At 47.3% G+C, this 17290-nt stretch overlaps 1 protein-coding gene across 2 annotated transcripts in view; it reads right to left on the bottom strand.

Moving 5' to 3' along the window:
* Nucleotides 1-512: 512 nt before the first annotated feature.
* Nucleotides 513-17290, bottom strand: part of LOC144610622 (noelin-2-like) — a 245941-nt gene continuing 229163 nt past the window's right edge. For both annotated transcript variants that reach the window (XM_078429472.1, XM_078429471.1), the window contains exons 4-6: nt 12774-12993; nt 10225-10331; nt 513-1308 (exon numbers count right to left, since the gene is read on the bottom strand). In XM_078429472.1, the coding sequence (XP_078285598.1) occupies nt 631-1308; nt 10225-10331; nt 12774-12993 (1005 nt within the window). In that variant the 3' untranslated portion in view covers nt 513-630. The remainder of the gene's footprint in view (nt 1309-10224; nt 10332-12773; nt 12994-17290) is intronic.

Genomic DNA, 17290 nt, shown 5'->3' with positions numbered 1-17290 from the left:
TTCTTCAGACTGATGTCAGGGGAGAGGGCGGGACAAAGATAGGATGTAGTCGGAGACAGGGAGACTAGTGGGAGAACATGGGAAAGGGGAGGGGATAGAGAGGGAAAGCAGGGACTACCTGAAGTTAGAGAAGTCAATGTTCATACCGCTGGGCTGTAAACTACCCAAGCGAAATATGAGGTGCTGTTCCTCCAATTTGAGCTGGGCCTCACTCTGACAATGGAGGAGGCCCAGGACAGAAAGGTCAGACTGGGAGTGGGAGGGGGAGTTGAAATGCTGATCCACCGGGAGATCAGGCAGATTAAGGCGGACTGAAGCGAAACGATCGCCGAGCCTGCGCTTGGTCTCGCCGATGTAGAGAAGTTGACACCTGGAACAGCGGATACAGTAGATGAGGTTGGAGGAGGTGCAGGTGAACCTCTGCCTCACCTGTGTGCTATGTCTATGCTACGTGGCTGGGGAAATCTATATCGTCAAAGCCTCCAATGACATACAAGCAAACGTGACCTTTTCAAAGTTAAACTTTATTTTTTCAGAAACACAAAGGAACCATGCTCACTCACAATCAACAGTCTTTTTGTCCATTAAATAACGATGTGTTTAAATGTAAAAAGGGATCGTCCAGTGAGTTTACAATTCACCTGATGTCTTGACAACGTGGAAGAGCGTGACATTGTAGAGGACCTGGTGGCCATTGTTCCAGGTGTAGAGAGCCCTGTCCCTGGGGTTGTAGTCCAGCATGGATATGTGGGAGTACTGGTTGTGGAAGGGTATGTCCGTGTACTCGTAGCTCGAGGTGTTGGTGTAGTAGGCAAAGTAGATCTTGGCCCCGGCTAGGTGGGAGTTTGTGACGTAGAGGGTCCCACAGATGACGAAGGACTCACCGGCACTGCGCTTGGGGTAGCCCGTGTCCCAGCTCTGGAGGATCTCCAGCGTCTGGGGGTCCAGCCGGCTGAGGATGATGTTGCCGGCGTTCTGGTTGTTGGTATAGACACCCCACAGGCCGCTCTCGTCCACCATCAGGTCGATGTCGGAGAAGCCGCCCCAGGAGTAGGGGTAGGTGTTGTTGTAGCCGGCCCCGTCCAGGCTCCGCTGCAGCAGCACGCTGCGCGAGCGGAAGTTGTACTTGACGATGATGTTGCTCTGGTACTTGTTGTAGTAGAGCGAGCCGTTGTAGACCACGTGGCCCGTGCCGGCCCAGGGGTGGGGCAGGCGGTAGATGACAAACTTCTGCCCCTTGACAAAGTCGTTGAAGGAGCGGAACTCTCGGACTGTCCGCCCGTTCAGGTAACCGTCCATGTACCAGAGCTGGGGAAACAAGGGGGACAGGTTAGACAGGCGCACATCAGGCTACGTATGTCCATGTACCACAGCTGGAGAAACAAGGGGGACAGTTTAGACAGGTGTACAACCCCTAGGGTAGGTATGTCCATGTACCACAGCTGGGGAACAATGGGGACAGGTTAGACAGGTGTACAACCCCCAGGGCAGGTATGTCCATGTACCAGAGCTGGGAAACAAGGGGGACAGGTTAGACAGGTGTACAAACCCCAGGGTAGGTATGTCCATGTACCACAGCTGGGGAACAATGGGGACAGGTTAGACAGGTGTACAACCCCCAGGGCAGGTATGTCCATGTACCAGAGCTGGGGAACAAGGGGGACAAGATAGACAGGTGTACAAACCCCAGGGTAGGTATGTCCATGTACCAGAGCTGGGAAACAAGGGGGACAGGTTAGACAGGTGCACATCAAGCTACGTATGTCCATGTACCATGGCTGGGGAACAATGGGGACAGGTTAGACAGGTGTACAACCCCCAGGGTAGGTATGACAATAGACAATAGACAATAGGTGCAGGAGGAGGCCATTCGGCCCTTCGAGCCAGCACCGCCATTCAATGTGATCATGGCTGATCATTCTCAATCAGTACCCCGTTCCTGCCTTCTCCCCATACCCCCTGACTCCGCTATCCTTAAGAGCTCTATCTAGCTCTCTCTTGAATGCATTCAGAGAATTGGCCTCCACTGCCTTCTGAGGCAGAGAATTCCACAGACTTACAACTCTCTGACTGAAAAAGTTTTTCCTCGTCTCCGTTCTAAATGGCCTACCCCTTATTCTTAAACTGTGGCCCCTTGTTCTGGATTCACCCAACATTGGGAACATGTTTCCTGCCTCTAACGTGTCCAACCGCTTAATAATCTTATATGTTTCGATAAGATCCCCTCTCATCCTTCTAAATTCCAGTGTATACAGGTGTATGTCCATGTACCACTGCTGGGGAAACAAGGGGGACAGGTTAACCAGGTGCACATCAGGGTAGGTAAACATCTATGTTCGGTTTACTGTTCCTTCCTACACATGCATAGTTATTTGTACCAAGATAGACATCTGCAGAGAAAATGGCTAGGTGACCTTTAGGGTCAGGACCCTTCTTCAGACCCTGCCCACTACATTAGTCTGAAGAAGGCTCCCAAACGTCACCTAAAATAGACACAAAATGCTGGAGTAACTCAGCGGGCCAGGCAGCATCTCTGGAGAACATGGATAGATGACGTTTTGGATTGGGACTTTTCTCCAGACTTATGTTTCGGATCAGGACCCTACTTCAGACTGAAGAAGGGTATGGATCTGAAAGGTCATTGATCCATGCTCTTTAGAGATGCTGCTTGGCCCACCGTGTTACTCCAGCACTTTGTGACTTTTTTTTGTGAACCGACATCTGCAGTTTCTTGCATCTACAGTATTATCCGATTAGATTGGATAGAACCCACCCAAAAGCATTTTTACTGCATCTTGGTACACATGACAATAATAAATCTAAACCTGTAAGATGGTGTCTGACTCATGGAGTTACTCCAGCACTTTGTGTTTTTTTTTCTAGTTTAGTTTAGAAACATAGAAAATAGGTGCAGGAGTAGGCCATTCGGCCCTTCGAGCCTGCACCGCCATTCAATATGATCATGGCTGATCATCGAACTCAGTATCCTGTACCTGCCTTCTCTCCATACCCCCTGATCCCTTTAGCCACAAGGGCCACATCTAACTCCCTCTTAAATATAGCCAATGAACTGGCCTCAACTACCTTCTGTGGCAGAGAATTCCACAGACTCACCACTCTCTGTGTGAAGAAATGTTTTCTCATCTCGGTCCTAAAAGACTTCCCCCTTATCCTTAAGCTGTGACCCCTGGTTCTGGACTTCCCCAACATCGGGAACAATCTTCCCGCATCTAGCCTGTCCAACCCCTTAAGAATTTTATATGTTTCTATAAGATCCCCCCTCCGTCTTCTAAATTCCAGCGAGTACAAGCCTAGTCTATCCAGTCTTTCTTCATATGAAAGTCCTGCCATCCCAGGGATCAATCTGGTGAACCTTCTCTGTACTCCCTCTAAGGCTAGAATGTCTTTCCTCAGATTACGAGACCAAAACTGTTTAGAGATATAGGGCAGAAACAGAATCGTCAGCCCAGAGGCCGTGCCAACCAGTGATCCCCGCACACTAACACTATCCTACACACACTAGGGGCAATTTACAATTTGACCAAGCCAATTAACTCATAAGACTGCACGTCTTTGGAGTGTGGGAGGAAACCGGAGCTCCCGGAGAAAACCCACGTGGTCACGGGGAGAACGTACAAACTCAGCACCCGTAGTCAGGATCGAACCTGGGTCTCTGGCGCTGTAAGGCAGCAACTCTACCGCTGCGCCGCCGTTCCAATGAATAACATGCAGGGAATGAAGGGATATGAATCACGAAGGGATTAATGTGCGGGGATCGCTGGTCGGCGCTGACTCGGTGGGCTGAAGGGCCTGTCTCCGCGCTGTATCTCCAACCTAATCTAAACTGAACACACAGGCAGAGGAGACTAGTGTAACTTGACCGTGTTCAGCATGGGCATTGTGGGCCGAAGGGCCTGTTCCTGCGCTGTTCTGTTCTGTGTTCTATGTTCCAACCTAATAATTGTGCTCAGCCTGCTCAGATCACAAATATAAACAATGAAGCTCTCAGGCAAATCCATTGAGATTCAAAGCCCTACTGCCTTCACTGTGATAATCCATGCTGTGTTGAAAATCAAGCTCTAATTAATCCCCCAAGCTGATTTTGATGCTTAATCAGACCCAAGTCTGACTAATTAGCCCAACATGCCCTTCATTTTAAGATCTAAGTGATTGGATGCTTAAGATGCATTAACTGATACTTATTTTGCAACCAATTAAATGTCGCGTTTACCTTTTTTTGATGTATGTAGGTTTTTTGTTAGATTAAACGAAACAGCATGAAAACAGGCCCATCGGCCCACTGGGTCCAGGCCGACCCATCGATCACCCGTTCACACGAGTTCTGTGTTATACCACTTTCTCATCCACTCCCAGCACACGCCAGGGACAATTTACATAAGCCAATTAACCTTCAAAGCCGCACGTCTTTTGGATGTGGGAGGAAACTGGAGCACCCCAAAGAATTATAGGGGAACCCATACGGTCACAGTGAGAACGTGCAAACTCCACACAGACAGCACCCGAGGCCAGCATCGAACCTGGGTCTCAGGCGCTGTGAGGCAGCAGCTCTACCAGCTGCGCCACCATGAAGTGGGTTCTTTCTGCTCTGTTATCTGATGTACACGAGGCCATCTGCCCTGTTTGGTTTAGAGATACTGCAAGGAAACAGGCCCTTCGGCCCGCCGAGTCCACACTGAGAACTCGCGCCAGCTCTGTGCTATCCCACTTTCCACTCCCTGCACTGTAGGGGCAATTTACAGAGGGCCAATCAGCTACAAACCCGCACGTCTTTTGGGTGTGTGAGGAAACCGGAGCACCCGGAGGAAACCCACACAGTTCCAGGGAGAACGTGCAAATTCCACACACTCAGCATCCGAGGCCAGGATTGAACCCGGGTCTCCAGCGCGATGAGGCGGCGGCTGTACTCGCTGCACCACCGTGCCGCCGAATTTCAGATGTTTGCTGAGCTAGTTGCTGCTGTAAGCAAGATTTTCATCGTACCTGTACCACACTGTACTTGTGCACTTGAAGATAATCCTGACTTGACCTGAGGATTTTGCCCCATTGTGTTACCCATGTACCCCAGTTCTGCTCCATCATCCCATACACCGATCAGCCAAAACATTATGACCACTGACAGGGAAAGTGAATAACATTGATTATCTCGTTACAATGGCACCTGCCAAGGGGTGGGATGTATTAGGCAGCAAGTGAACAGTCAGTTCTTGAAGTTGACGTGTTGGATGCAGGAGAAGTGGGCAGGAGTAAAGACCTGAGCGACTTTGACAAGGGCCAAATAGTTATGGCCAGACGACTGGGTCAGAGCATCTCTGAAACGGTAAGGCTTGTGGGGTGCTCCCAGTCAGCAGTGGTGAGTACCTACCGACAGTGGTCCGAGGAGGGACAAACCACAAACCGGCGACAGACAGGGTGTTGGGCGCCCAAGACTCATCGATGCACGAGGGCAACGAAGGCTATCCCGTCTGGTCAGAACCGACAGAAGGTCGACTGTGGCACAAGTCACAGAAAATTGTAATGGTGGTCACGGGAGGAATGTGTCACAATACACAGTGCATCGCACCCTGCTGCGTATGGGGCTGCACACGGAGGACCAACAGCATATTAGGCAGGTGGTCATAATGTTTTGGCTCATCAGGTCATAATGTTTTGGCTGATCGGTGTATACACCATGCCTCCGTCTTATTAAATTTATTATGAAATTGCAACTACTTAGTTAACTCATAGCTTGGTACCAAAATTGCAGTTCAGTTTAGTTTATTGTCAAGTGTACTGAGACAATAGACAATAGACAATAGACAATAGGTGCAGGAGGAGACCATTCGACCCTTCGAGCCAGCACCGACATTCAATGTGATTATGGCTGATCATTCTCAATCAGTACCCCGTTCCTGCCTTCTCCCCATACCCCCTGACTCCGCTATCCTTAAGAGCTTTATCTAGCTCTCTCTTGAATGCATTCAGAGAATTGGCCTCCATTGCCCTCTGAGGCAGAGAATTCCACAGATTCACAACTCTCTGACTGAAAAAGTTTTTCCTCATCTCTGTTCTAAATGGCCTACCCCTTATTCTTAAACTGTGGCCCCTGGTTCTGGACTCCCCCAACATTGGGAACATGTTTCCTGCCTCTAACGTGTCCAACCCCTTAATAATCTTATACGTTTCGATAAGATCCCCTCTCATCCTTCTAAATTCCAGTGTATACATGCCTAGTCTCTCCAGTCTTTCAACATATGACAGTCCCGCCATTCCGGGAATTAACCTAGTAAACCTACGCTGCACGCCCTCAATAGCAAGAATATCCTTCCTCAAATTTGGAGACCAAAACTGCACACAGTGAAAAGCATTTGTTGCATGCTAACCAGTCAGCGGAAAGACAATACATGATTCCTTATCCATATCTCTGTCTCCCTCTCCCCTGATGCTCAGTCTGAAGAAGGGTCTTGACCCGAAACGTTATCCATTCCTTCTCTCCAGAGATGCTGCCTGTCCCGCTGAGTTACTCCAGCATTTTGTGGCTATCTTCGATGTAAACTAGCATCTGCAGTTCCTTCCTGTACATGATTACAATCGATCCATTTACAGTGTACAGATACATGATGAGGGAATGACGTTTGATGCAAGTTAAAGCCAGCAAAGTTGGATCAAGGATAGTCTGAGGATCACCAATGAGGTAGATAGTAGTACAGCACTGCTCTCTGGTTGTGGTAGGATGGTTCAGTTGCCTGATAACAGCTGGGAAGAAACTGTCCCTGATTCTGGAGGTGAGTGTTTTCACACTTCTGTACCTCTTGCCCAATGGGAGAGGAGAGAAGAGGGAGTGGCCAGGATGAGACTGGTCCTTGATGATGCTGCTGGCCTTGCCGAGGCAGCGTGAGGTGTACATGGAGTCCATGGAAGGGAGGTTGGTTTGTGTGATGGTCTGGGCTGCGTCCACAATTCCCTGCAATTTCTTGCGGTCTTGGATGGAGCTGTTCCCAAACCAAGCTGTGGTGCACCCTGGTAAAAGGCAAGTGAGAGAGGCAGAAGACAGCTAGAGTGGAGTGCCAGTCATTGGGGAGGTTATAAATCAACAGCAGAGTTTGTAAGATTAGACACCTGTGGAAATGTTCAGGGTGTATAGTTATTTTGCACTGCGCGATGTATTAATCTACTGGTGTGAGACGTGCCATTCAGATTTATGGAGGAGCCAAAGGCATTCATTTACAGAGTGGCAGAACCGTGCCTGCAAGCCCTGACCCCAAGTCTAAGCCAAAGACAGACACAAAAACCTGGAGTAACTCAATGGGTATCAGCGCTGTATCTCTAAACTGAAACTAAACTAAGTTTCATGGCTGTCATGGGCCCGTCAGGATCCCGCCTGCTTCAGTAAGATCAACCCTCATTCTTCGCGACCGAGATGAGAACGTTTTTTTTCACACCGAGAGTGGTGAATCTGTGGAATTCTCTGCCACAGAGGGTAGTTGAGGCCAGTTCATTGGCTATATTTAAGAGGGAGTTAGATGTGGCCCTTGTGGCTGAAGGGATCAGGGGGATTTATACACAAAATGCTGGAGTAACTCAGCAGGTCAGGCAGCATCTCGGGAGAGAAGGAATGGGTGACGTTTCGGGTCGAGACCCTTCTTCAGACTGATGTCGGGGGTGGGACAAAGGAAGGATATAGGTGGAGACAGGAAGATAGAGGGAGATCTGGGAAGGAGGAGGGGACGGGAGGGACAGAGGAGCTATCTGAAGTTGGAGAAGTCGACATTCATACCACCGGGCTGTAAACTGCCCAGGCGAAATATGAGGTGCTGCTCCTCCAAGGGATCAGGGGGTATGGAGAGAAGGCAGGTACAGGATACTGAGTTGGATGATCAGCCATGATCATATTGAATGGCGGTGCAGGCTCGAAGGGCTGAATGGCCTACTCCTGCACCTATTTTCTATGTTTCTATGTTTCTGACCTCCAAAGAATACAGATCCATAAGCACCACTCTGATACTTTTGCACAACAGTTGAATGCACTAGTTTAGTTTGGTTTACAGATACAGCACGGGAACAGGTAGTGTAAGAAGTTCCTTCTCTCCTGAGATGCTGCCTGACCTGCTGAGTTACTCCAGCATTTTGTGAACAAGGTCTTCGGCCCACCGAGTCCGCACCTACCAGCGATCCCTGCGCACTAACACTATCCTACGCTCACTAGGGGACAATTTTACATTGAAACATTTATACCAAGCCAACAAACCTACAAACCTGTACATCTTTGGAGTGTGTGTGGAGGGGGTGGGACAAGAGCACCCGGAGAAAACCCACACAGGTGACGGGGAGAACATACAAACTCCGTACACACAAGCACCTGCAGTCGGGATCGAACCCGGGTCTCTGGCAACTCTACCAATGCACTAGTTGTGTTGCATCCTTCATTAGAGGGGCAAAATTACCCCTTTCGTTCCCCCTTTAGTCCACGTCACTCAAACCACTTAGTCCTTCAACTGCAAGGTTCCAGCCAGTATGTCCATAGCTGTGACTGTAAAACACTGCACCGTTAATTAATGTCAGGCGGGAAAGGTTGAATTAGTCAATGACTTGGTACCAGTGGCATCATTCACCATTATAATCATTGATGTGGAATATGTAGAAACAATCCATTAATTCCGTGGTTTGAACGTGATCTGTCTCTGTGCCATGAGAAATGGCCAAATTAATTACCTAGGAGTTTGCTGTGAATGCTAAATATATTTGCTACCAAGGAAACACTTCTGAAAGATAATGAATAATAGATGTGTTTGGCTGCTCCACAGTTACGAATGACACTTCTAACACCAAAAGATTAATACGCAATCCAGAATGAAATAATTTTATTTCCTGAGAATTAGCGCAGATGATAAGAACTTTCACGTTTCTAAGCAGAACTTTAAGCAGAACTGTAAGGCAGAGATAGATAGATTCTTGATTAGTGCAGGTGTCAGGGTTAATGGGGAGAAGGCAGGAGGCTGAGGTTGGTGGGGAGAGATAGATCAGCCATGATTGAATGGTTGAGTAGACATTCAGTTTAGTTTAGAGATACAGCGCGGAAACAGGCCCTTCGGCCCACCAAGTTTGCACTGACTGGCGTTCCCTGCACACGGGCACTATCCTACACACACTAGGGACAATTTACAATTACACCAAGCCAATTTACAATAGACAATAGACAATAGACAATAGGTGCAGGAGTAGGCCATTCAGCCCTTCGAGCCAGCACCGCCATTCAATGCGATCATGGCTGATCACTCTCAATCAGTACCCCGTTCCTGCCTTCTCCCCGTACCCCTCACTCCGCTATCCTTAAGAGCTCTATCCAGCTCTCTCTTGAAAGCATCCAACGAACTGGCCTCCACTGCCTTCTGAGGCAGCGAATTCCACACCTTCACCACTCTCTGACTGAAAAAGTTCTTCCTCATCTCCGTTCTAAATGGCCTACCTCTTATTCTTAAACTGTGGCCCCTTGTTCTGGACTCCCCCAACATTGGGAACATGTTTCCTGCCTCTAATGTGTGCAATCCCCTAATTATCTTATATGTTTCAATAAGATCCCCCCTCATCCTTCTAAATTCCAGTGTATACAAGCCTAATTGCTCCAGCCTTTCAACATACGACAGTCCCGCCATTCCGGGAATTACCCTAGTGAACCTACGCTGCACGCCCTCAATAGCAAGAATATCCTTCCTCAAATTTGGAGACCAAAACTGCACACAGTACTCCAGGTGCGGTCTCACCAGGGCCCGGTACAACTGTAGAAGGACCTCTTTGCTCCTATACTCAACTCCTCTTGTTATGAAGGCCAACATTCCATTAGCTTTCTTCACTGCCTGCTGTACCTGCATGCTTCCTTTCAGTGACTGATGCACTAGGACACCCAGATCTCGTTGAACATCCCCTCTTCCTAACTTGACACCATTCAGATAATAATCTGCCTTTCTATTCTTACTTCCAAAGTGAATAACCTCACACTTATCTACATTAAACTGCATCTGCCATGTATCCGCCCACTCACACAACCTGTCCAAGTTACTTACACAGTTGTACGTCTTTGGAGTGTGGGAGGAAACTGGAGATCTCGGAGAAAACCCACAAACTCCATACAGACAGCGCCCGTGGTCAGGATCGAACCCGGGTCTCTGACCTGCCAAAGCCACCTGGCACTGGTTCTCCATCCTCCCTCTTGTCCGCGAGTCCACTTACCTTATTCTCAGCACTAGAAGACAGAGAGTCGGTCATCCAGGCACCAAATCGGGAGCCCGATGCTCGGACGGTGGACGGGTTACTGATTCCGGTCAACTTCCCACAACCTGGACAGGTGAGAAAGAAGAGAGAGAGAGAGATTTGGTAAACCTGCAATGGAATGGGTCACCAAATGTTCACGTGAAATTCTTCTTTGGCACAAAGCGTCAGAAACAAAGGGTTTGACATTATAGTTGAATTGAATGTAGAACATAGAGCCAATGCCTCAAAGCTCCAGAGATGTGAGTTCAATCCCGACCGCCAGCGCTTCTCAGAAGGGGTAGGATTGGTGGGTGGACAGAGTGGACTGCTTTCAATATTGGCGTTGGAAAGGGCAGCTCACTGGCACAGCTGGTAGAGCTGCTGCCTCACAGTGCCAGAGACCTGGGTTTGATCCTGACCTCAGGTGCTGCCTTTGCGGAGTTTGCACGCTCTCCTGTAACCGTGCCTTCCCACTGGGTGTTCCGGTTCCCTCCCACATCCCAAAGACATGCGGACTTGTAGGTTGACCCCGTGGGCAGAATGGCCTCCTTCTGACCAGGTAAATGCAGGAAACATGTTCCCAATGTTGGTGGAGTCCAGAAACAGGGGGTCACAGTTTACGAATAAGGGGTAGGCCATTTAGAACTGAGATAAGGAAAACACTTTTTCACCCAGAGAGTTGTGAATCTGTGGAATTCTCTGCCATAGAAGGCAGTGGAGGCCAAATCACTGGATGTTTTCAAGAGGGGGTTAGATATAGCTCTTAAGGCTCAGGAATCAAGGGGTATGGGGAGAAAGCAGGAACGGGGCACTGATTTAGGATGATCAGCCAGGATCATATTGAATGGCGGTGCTGGCTCGAAGGGCCAAATGGCCTCCTCCTGCACCTATTTTCTATGTTTCTATGACGTACTATACATAAATCCCACTTTTGAAATCTCTCCACATTCTCATCAATCAATGAAATGTAGGTAGACACAAAATGCTGGAGTAACTCAGTGGGTCAGGCAGCATCTCGGGAGAGAAGGAAGGAAAATACTGGAGCCAATTTGCACACAGCATTCTTCCAATGGAATAACAATCAGGTGACACAAGTGTGGCGCGGTGGTGCAGGGGTAGAGTTGCTGCCTTACAGCGCTTGCAGCGCTTGCAGCGCCAGAGACCCGGGTTCGATCCAGACCACGGGTGTTGTGTGTACGGAGTTTGTACGTTCTTCCTGTGACCTGCGTCGGTTTTCTCCGAGATCTTCGGTTTCTTCCCACACTCAAGACATACAGGTTTGTAGGTTAATTGGCTCGTTGTATGTGCAAATTGTTCCTCGGGTGTGTTGGACAGTGTTAATGTGTGAGGGGGATCACTGGTCGGCGCGGACTCGATGGGCCAAAGGGCCTGTTTCCGCGTTGTATCGTATGTTTCGATGTTTCTATGTTTTTATTTCTCGATGTATCTATGCTTCTACATTTCTATGTTTCCATGTTTCTACATTTCTATGTTTCTGTGTTTCTATGTTTTGCACATGTCTATGTTTCTATGTTTCTACATGTCTATGTTTCTATCTTTTCTATGTTTCTGTTTCTACATTTCTACTTTTCTATGTTTCTATGTTTTGCACATGTCTATGTTTCTATGTATCTATGTTTCTACATTCTGAAGAAGGGTCTTGACCCGAAACGTCACCCATTCCTTCTCTCCTGAGATGCTGCCTGACCTGCTGAGTTACTCCAGCATTTTGTGAATAAATATGTTTCTACATTTCTACTTTTCTATGTTTCTACATTTCTACATGTCTATGTTTCTATGTTTCTACATTTCTACTTTTCTATGTTTCTTTGTTTCTACATGTCAATGTTTCCATGTTTCTATGTTTCTACATTTCTACTTTTCTATGTTTCTATGTTTCTACATGTCAATGTTTCCATGTTTCTATGTTTCTAAGTTTCTACATTTCTACTTTTCTATGTTTCTCTGTTTCCATGTTTCTATGTTTCTTTATCATAACATATCATATATACAGCCGGAAACAGGCCTTTTCGGCCCTCCAAGTCCGTGCCGCCCAGCGATCCCCGTACATTAACACTATCCTACACCCACTAGGGACAATTTTTACATTTACCCAGCCAATTAACCTACATACCTGTACGTCTTTGGAGTGTGGGAGGAAACCGAAGATCTCGGAGAAAACCCACGCAGGTCACGGGGAGAACGTACAAACTCCTTACAGTGCAGCACCCGTAGTCAGGATCGAACCTGAGTCTCCGGCGCTGCATTCGCTGTAAAGCAGCAACTCTACCGCTGCGCTACCGTGCCGCCCAACGTTTCTATGTTTCCGTGTTTCTACGTGTCTATGTTTCGATGTGTCTATGTTTCCATGTTTCTACACTTCTATGTTTCCATGTTTCTACATGTCTATGTTTCCATGTTTCTATGTATCTATGTTTCTACACTTCTATGTTTCCATGTTTCTACATGTGTCTATGTTTCTATGTGAGTGGACTAGGCAGTGGTGAGGTAGGGCGGGCAGCCGTTACCCAGTTTCTGCATGCACGCGTGTAGTCTCCTCTCGAGCAGCATGACCCTGTGTAGGAGTTCCTCGTAGTCGTAGGCACCCATCTCCTCCTGGATCCCCAGCAGCACCACCGACAGGTTCCGAACCTCTTCCTTCAATCGTAGAATCAACCGGGCGTCAGACCGGTACTGATCCACCACTGGCATCAGAGGCAGCAATTGGTTCATCTTCTCCTTTAGGTCCTGTCAGACAAAAGGCAAATCGTTTCAAAGCCATAATTTCTTCCCACCAAACGCAATACGATAACATTTCCAATTTTAGGTAACTACATCTCCCCTCAACCTTCTTCTCACATGTGCCCCCTCCATCTTCTCCCTCCCCTGTTCCCCACCTGCACTGTCACCTATTTCTCTCTCCCCTCCCCTTCCATCTACATTCCTTCTTCTAGCTTCGCAATTTGCAACTCTTCAATCCTTGTGTCTCACACCTTCTGTCTTTTTATCTCTGGCCTTTTTCCAACCATCTGCCTCTCAACACCCTCCCCCCTCACCTGTATCAACCTATTACCTGCCAGACTTTGTCCCGCCTCTACTCCAGCATTTTGTGTTTATCTTCGGTATAAACCAGTATCTGCAGTTCCTTCCTGCACGTTCCTTCTGTCCAGAGATGCTGCCTGTCTTGCTGAGTTACTCCAGCAATCTGTGTCTATCTCCTCTCTTCCAGCTACCTTCCTTTACATGATATGGGAACATAAGATGTCGGAGTAGGACATTCTGCCAGTCGAATCCAAGCCAGCCTGAAGAAGGGTCTCAACCCGAAACGTCACCCATTCCTTCCACCCACAGATGCTGCCTGCCCTGCTGAGTTACTCCAGCTTTTCGTGTCTATCTTTGAATCCAAGGCTCCTGGATCTTATGTCCAACTATATTAAGTTTGTCTTGAAAGCACAACTTTCTAAACAGAAGCAACCAAGCTTCAAATGAGATGGAAAACACTGATTCACAGTGACAAACTTAACATTGGCACATAAACCAACCCCCATGGTCCACTGCCCAATGTACATCGATGAGAGGCCACTTCAAAGACAAAACCTCCACCACTTTTTGCAATAAACACTGATAACCATCTCTGGTTCATCCTTATATCAGCTACCTTATGATAACAGGTTGCCCCATTGTTCCTGGTGTACATCTCTCAGGAAACAAGATACAATTTGTACATGGTGATATAATCTGACATTTTATCCATACCCAAATTGAAAAGCTTTGCTTGGTTGGCACCTAATTTATGAATCAGCAAACGCAACATCAATCTTCTTGACATTAAGTTTTTCATGTGATATTCAAGATTTCTTGCCTTAAAATACAAATATATTCCCAAGACCCCCGAATGACACAATATTATGCTTGCTTCTTGTGCTGGGACGTTAACTTTAATTATTGCTCTCTGAATTCATTGATCGGGAAGGACGTGAAGGAGAACGTACTATTTGCCTCATGAACTGAACCAATGCAATAATCTGTACCTGGTTTTACATTGCACAGGCTGTAAAAGGCAGTGGATGATTTATGAGCACCAATAAATTATTATTTTCGACAATATCTTTTGTTGTGAGCATCTCATGGACCAGCTACCATCCTCTCCTCTTCTCCCCTCTAACACCTTCTCCACCAAAGACAGTGTCTCACACAGCCAGCACCACCTCACCAAAACGGACTATATACAGGCATAATGTGTAGGAAGGAACTGCAGATGCTGGTTTACACCGAAGATAGACAATAGGTGCAGGAGGAGGCCATTCGGCCCTTCGAGCCAGCACCGCCATTCAATGTGATCATGGCTGATCATTCTCAATCAGTACCCCGTTCCTGCCTTCTCCCCATACCCCCTGACTTCGCTATCCTTAGAGCTCTATCCAGCTCTCTCTTGAATGCATTCAGAGAATTGGCCTCGACTGCCTTCTGAGGCAGAGAATTCCACAGATTCACAACTCTCTGACTGAAAAAGTTTTTCTTCATCTCAGTTCTCTGGTTCTCGATTCCCCTACTCTGGGCAAGAGGACTCTGTGCGTCTACCAGATCTATTCCTGAGCAGAATCTAAAAGGCTTCTAGATAGCTTTAGATAGACTCAGAATGCTGGATTAACTCAGCGGGACAGGCAGCATCTCTAGAGAACATGTGTAGGAAGGAACTGCAGACGCTGGTTTACAACAAAAGTAGACACAGAGTACTGGAGTAACTCAGCGGGTCAGGCAGCATCTCTGGAGAGAAGAAATGGGCGACTTTTCGTGTGAGACCCTTCTTCAGACTGAGAGTCATATCCCGAGTTCTGTCTCCCCTGACACACCCACCACTCTTTGTATGAAAAGGTTATCGCTCAGATTCCGATTAAATCTTTTCCCCTTCACCTTAAATCTCTGTCCTCTGGTTCTCGATTCCCCTACTCTGGGCAAGAGGACTCTGTGCGTCTACCAGATCTATTCCTGAGCGGAATCTAAAAGGCTTTTAGATAGCTTTAGATAGCTTAGAAGGCTTTTGGATATGCAGGGAATGGAGGAATCACGTGCAGGTTGACGTGATTAAGGGTGTCAGTGGTTATGGGGAGAAGGCAGGACATTGGGGTTAAGAGGGAAAGATAGATCAGCCATGATTGAATGGTGGAGTAGACTTGCTGGGCCAAATTTCCTAATTCTGGTCCTATCACTTATGAACTGCAGATGCGGGTTTGCACTGAAGATGGACACAAAACGTTGGAGTAACTCAGCGGGATGGGCAGCATCTCTGGAGAGAAGGATTGGTTGATGTTTAGGGTCGAGAACCTTCTTCAGACTCAAGAGATGCTGCTTGTCCCGCTGAGTTACTCCAGCATTTTGTGTCAATCCTGACCCAAAATGTTACCTATTCATGCTCTCCAGAGATGCTGCCTGACCCGCTGAGTTACTCTAGCACTTTGTGTCTATCCTGAACCAAAACGTCACCTATTCATGCTCTCCAGAGATGCTGCCTGACCCGCTGAGTTACTCCAGCACTTTGTGTCTATCCTGAACCAAAACATCACCTATTCATGTTCTCCAGAGATGCTGCCTGTCCCGCTGAGTTACTCCAGCACTTTGTGTCTATCCTGACCCAAAATGTCACCTATTCATGCTCTCCAGAGATGATGCCTGTCCCGCTGAGTTACTCCAGCACTATGTACCTGTCCACGTTCTCCAGTGATGCTGCCTGACCCGCTGAGTTACTCCAGCACTTTGTGTCTATCCTGACCCAAAATGTCACCTATTCATGCTCTCCAGAGATGCTGCCTGACCCGCTGAGTTACTCCAGCACTCTGTGTCTCCCTCACCCGGTCTAGGGTTATGTTTATTATTATGTGTACCGAGGTACCGTGAAAAGCTTCATTTTGCACGCTCTCCAATGAAATTAGATACTGTACTTAAATACAATAAAGCCAAACTCAAGTATAATTGGAAGAGCAAAAGTCCCACCCTCTGGAACTCACTACCTCAAACCATCAGAGACTCCTCCTCACTCACCACATTCAAAACATCACTGAAGTCTCACCTGTTCAACACTGCCTTCAACCACTGACCGTCGCTTCAGCTTATTCTTCCTTTTCTGTTTATTTATTTATTTATTTATTTTTATGTCTTATTAACCCTGTAAAGCTTCTTTGAGTGTCCAGAAAAGCGCTATACAAATGTAATGTATTATTATTATTATTATTATAAAATAAAAAATGTAGATACTGCAAATAGATCTCAGCGATGTAGTGCGACATTGCAGTAATTGGAAGAGTAACCTTTGGCCATCTCTAAAACCTCCTGTTAATTGGTATTATATATATACATACAGCCGGAAACAGGCCTTTTCGGCCCTCCAAGTCCGTGCCGCCCAGCGATCCCCATACATTAACACTATCCTACACCCACTAAGGACAATTTTTACATTTACCCAGCCAATTAACCTACATACCTGTACGTCTTTGGAGTTGGAATTGGAATTGGAATTGGAATTGGAATTGCAATACCAATATTGGTATTAGTTCATTATTGTCGTGTGTACCGAGATACAATGAAAAAAAATTGTTTCTCCTTGTTATCCGGGCAAACGCGTACCTACCTGAGTACATCAAGTATTGCAGAAGAAAAAACTGACCACGAGTGCAGAATATAGAGTTCCAGCTACTGAGAAAACCCTCTCCTCCCCCAGAGAGGATTTCCAGAAGCCTTATGGGCACTTCAGATCATGGATGAGAACTTTATTATCGAGGAAAAGCTAGAGATATCTGTGCAGCTTGGCAAGTGCAGAATGACAGGCAAAAAACCATGCACACGTGTTCTGGCGGTAGAGTTGCTGCCTCACAGCGCCAGAGACCCAGGTTCAATCCTGACTACGGGTGCTGTCTGTACAGAGTTTATACGTTCTCCCCGTGACCTGCGTAGGTTTTCTCCCACACTCCAAAGATGTACAGGTTTGTAGGCTAACTGGCTTGGTAAAATTGCAAATTATCCCTAGTGTGTAGGGTAGTGCTAGTATGAG

Source organism: Rhinoraja longicauda, chromosome 37 (genome assembly GCF_053455715.1).
Source record: "Rhinoraja longicauda isolate Sanriku21f chromosome 37, sRhiLon1.1, whole genome shotgun sequence".
NCBI classification, from domain to species: Eukaryota; Metazoa; Chordata; class Chondrichthyes; order Rajiformes; family Arhynchobatidae; genus Rhinoraja; species Rhinoraja longicauda.
Note: the sequence above shows the minus strand (reverse complement) of the source record. Positions and strands in the feature narration are given on the sequence as shown.